The sequence below is a fragment of the Hibiscus syriacus genome, unplaced genomic scaffold (assembly GCF_006381635.1).
Source record: "Hibiscus syriacus cultivar Baekdansim isolate YM2019G1 unplaced genomic scaffold, ASM638163v2 tig00110221_pilon, whole genome shotgun sequence".
Taxonomy (NCBI): Eukaryota; Viridiplantae; Streptophyta; class Magnoliopsida; order Malvales; family Malvaceae; genus Hibiscus; species Hibiscus syriacus.
In genome coordinates, this window is record NW_024062635.1 from 1,777,400 (window position 1) to 1,780,538 (window position 3,139).

The 3,139-nt window shown below is 35.3% G+C and overlaps 1 protein-coding gene across 1 annotated transcript; it reads right to left on the minus strand.

Moving 5' to 3' along the window:
- Window positions 1-1,145: 1,145 nt before the first annotated feature.
- On the minus strand, window positions 1,146-2,465 carry LOC120114255 (uncharacterized protein Mb2734-like). The gene is made up of 4 exons (XM_039135223.1): window positions 1,742-2,465; window positions 1,554-1,646; window positions 1,406-1,473; window positions 1,146-1,326 (listed from the first exon to the last, which is right to left on the minus strand). Exons 1-4 carry the CDS (start codon window positions 2,381-2,383, stop codon window positions 1,161-1,163), a joined length of 969 nt encoding a protein of 322 aa, XP_038991154.1. The 5' UTR covers window positions 2,384-2,465; the 3' UTR covers window positions 1,146-1,160.
- Window positions 2,466-3,139: the final 674 nt, after the last annotated feature.

Consider the following 3,139-nt stretch of genomic DNA (forward strand, 5'->3'; position numbering starts at 1 on the left):
CTTTATTTATAGGAGAAACTTGAAACGTGTGATACAAATATTTTCAATTGTGATTAGAGTAATTATTGGTATTAATGTTGCTGTAACATAACAACTAATACAGCTGTTGATTTTTATTGTAATGTAACAGTTAATACAACTGTTGATTTCTATAAAATGACTTGTTTTTTCGCAATATGTATCTAGACGATTTTGAAGCTATATTCATCAGCAAACAAGAATTTCAATAAGATTAATTACAAGATTAATTTCAGTGGATATATTTGTTACACAACAGTTTTATGGTAGCAGATGTAACACCTGCGTGGATTAAGTCATATTTCATGCTTTGTGTCTGTGAATGGAACCTATAAATACAAGCCCCTTTTCTCATTTTTTATCATCCAATTGCAAAAACAAAACATATTTTCCTCTTTACAAAATTCCTTTTTTCTCTGTAAAGTTTTTCCAAGCTTTCTTTCGGCGATAAGAAAAGTGCAATATCACCGTTAGTCCACTTTGATATTCGGATGTACAAATCTCAGAGTCTTGCTATTCTCGGGGATGACCACCTATAACTATGATTATATATATATATCAAGACGAATTTGTTTCTAATACAGGTTAATACCAGGACATGATTGTTGGTTTTAATCGTTTATTTATTTTATAAATTTTCATTACGATTTGATTTTGTAGCTTTTAATTTTTCAACAGAGTATATCTTGAAGCTTATTGGACATTATTTTCAATTTGGTTGTTTTTTTTAATCAACCTAATTCAATTGATTTTTATATCTTAAATTGATGTAAATAAATAGATTTAAAATTGGTCAGCTATCATCAATTCGAATATATAATTTATATATGACATAATATGTTTATTCTATATATATTTAAAATAACTACAAAGAATATATATATAAATGAATTTTAATAATGTAACATATTTTGAACCAAAAATTTTGTTAAGAAAAGTAACAAGAAGAAAATATATATTGAAATAAAGATTGAGGGAAAACTTTATCATCAATAATAATAATGATGTTGAAATATTTCAATCTTAAAATCTATATTTTTTTACATTTTGTTCTAATTATCATTTGATTTATGTTGAAATGGAAAATGATTAATGTTGAGGTGTAAATTAAATTTGATAAAAGAAGAAAGAAGAAGAAGAAGTTAAGACCATATAGAATTGAAAATAGGGAAAAGGGGAGGGGGAGGGGTTGATTGAGAATCAAAGAGGAAAGATTTTAAGTGCTTGAGGAAATCCTTGGACTTCTCTAAGTTAACTGCATGCCCTGCGTTCTTTATCACTACAATCTGTGCATTTTCCCCCACATGCCTACAGCACCATTCACTTAACAAATCATTTCCATTTCTAAATAAGACGACACATCCATTTATAATTTGCATAAGAATACCTTTTTAATCTGTAGCCAAGTTCCAAGGGGAATATTTTATCTTCTTCACCCCAGATTATTAGTACGCTCTTTAAGAAGATGAAAAAGAGAACTTATCAATTTAACACTAATAACCCATGCAGAGGTTGAAGAAGAAGAGAGATTAAACCTGTGTGATCTTAGGAATGTTGCTGATTTTTCTGTCTTTTAGTATGGTCACCAGCAGCTCTCTCTTCTCTTGTAGATAATCTGTACACATTACCTTCACAAAATATATTGTGCTATTCAATGCCAAAATTGTTTAGATAATGTGATGACACATATAACATATAGACAGAGAGAGAAAGTGAAGCTTACATCAATGAAATCGGAGAGAAAAAAGCTTGGCAGCCACTTGCCCATGGGCTTGACGAAGGAGAATTTCATCAAGTCCCTAAGTTTCTCAGGCGTCTGAGGCAACAATATACTCAAAGCCTCATCCAAATCCGAAACATTAAAGAAACCATCTTCCAAATCTTTCTCTTCCAAGCAAACCCCAGCGCAGCACAACACCAATTTCTCCATTTTGTCCGGAAATTGCGCCGCCATACTGTACCCCACGAACCCACCGTAGCTTATCCCTATCAGGCTCATCCTCCCTACCCCATGCGCCTCCATCAGTTTCATCACCGATTCAGCCTGGAACGACTCCGTCCGCTCCCTTCTCGTCGTGTACGATTCGCCGAAGAAGATGAGGTCCGGCACATACACATTGAATCGAGACGTGAAGTGCCGGAGATGCTCACCGTATTGCCACATCGCGTTGGCACCAAATCCATGAACCAGGAGTATATTGGGCCTTGAGGCGTTGCGTGTTTTGGGTACCCAACAGTGCATGACGGTGCCTTCGCCCAGATCAGTCTTGATCGAACGAAGACCGGCGTTACCGAACGAGTAGCGATAGAGCCAATCGCGAGACGACGTGAAGCTTAGGTATTTCGACCACTTGGAATGATGCATTGTGTTTTTGTTATTGAAATCAACCCAGATTCCCGACTTCAAATTCTCTGGCTTCAAGTTTGATCCATGTTCAATCCAGACGGCAACAATTTCAACTTCAAAATTTGACAACTAAGAGAGAAAGAAGATCATCAGTTAAACCATTAGTTATTTGTAAAAGACAACAATGGCTGGGAAATTTTTGCCACAAATAAAGAGGATCATATTGATTTACTTACGCTATTTGCTTATTTGATCCGATTTTCGTAGGGAAATATATATAGGACTGTTATTATTAAACCCCTTATAAATAATAATCCCAACCCTTCCTCCTATCGATTTCTTTCTCCTTTGACAATGGGATTACTTTCATTACTTCGCTATAAATAAACATCAATCTATTCTAATTATTTCCCATAAAGTCAACATGTAAAATTAAGGTTTAAAGTTACACAAAAATCATAAATTATGCATTTCTGCTGTGGGGCTTCGGCCTTTGCGTTTGTGTTTTTGATGTGTGCTTTTTTTGAGTGGCTATGTTGTTCTTGTGTTGCTCTTTTGTCTCGGTTTTCTATGTTGTTGGATCTCGGTTGTGATACCGAGATGTTGGCTCGATCTTGTTCTCCCGAGGGTTCTGTTCGTGATGGCCGTGGGTTTTTTTCTGTGATAATCGGTGTCCCCCTGAAGCTTTTCGGTTCTAGCCGTTTTGGGTCCCGACGATCTCGAGATCATGGTTGTTGGTTGACCGAGATCTTTATGCATGTTACACCGGTCACC

What these genes read in the sequence shown, in the direction of transcription:
- LOC120114255 (XM_039135223.1), bottom strand. Translation starts at nt 2,383, where the DNA reads ATGCATCATTCCAAGTGGTCGAAATACCTAAGCTTCACGTCGTCTCGC. An exon ending in ACATTCCTAAGATCACACAG is followed by an intron (nt 1,474 to 1,553) that starts GTTTAATCTCTC and finishes ATCTTCTTAAAG; the next exon opens with AGCGTACTAATAATCTGGGG. An exon ending in CTTGGCTACAGATTAAAAAG is followed by an intron (nt 1,327 to 1,405) that starts GTATTCTTATGC and finishes ATGGTGCTGTAG; the next exon opens with GCATGTGGGGGAAAATGCAC.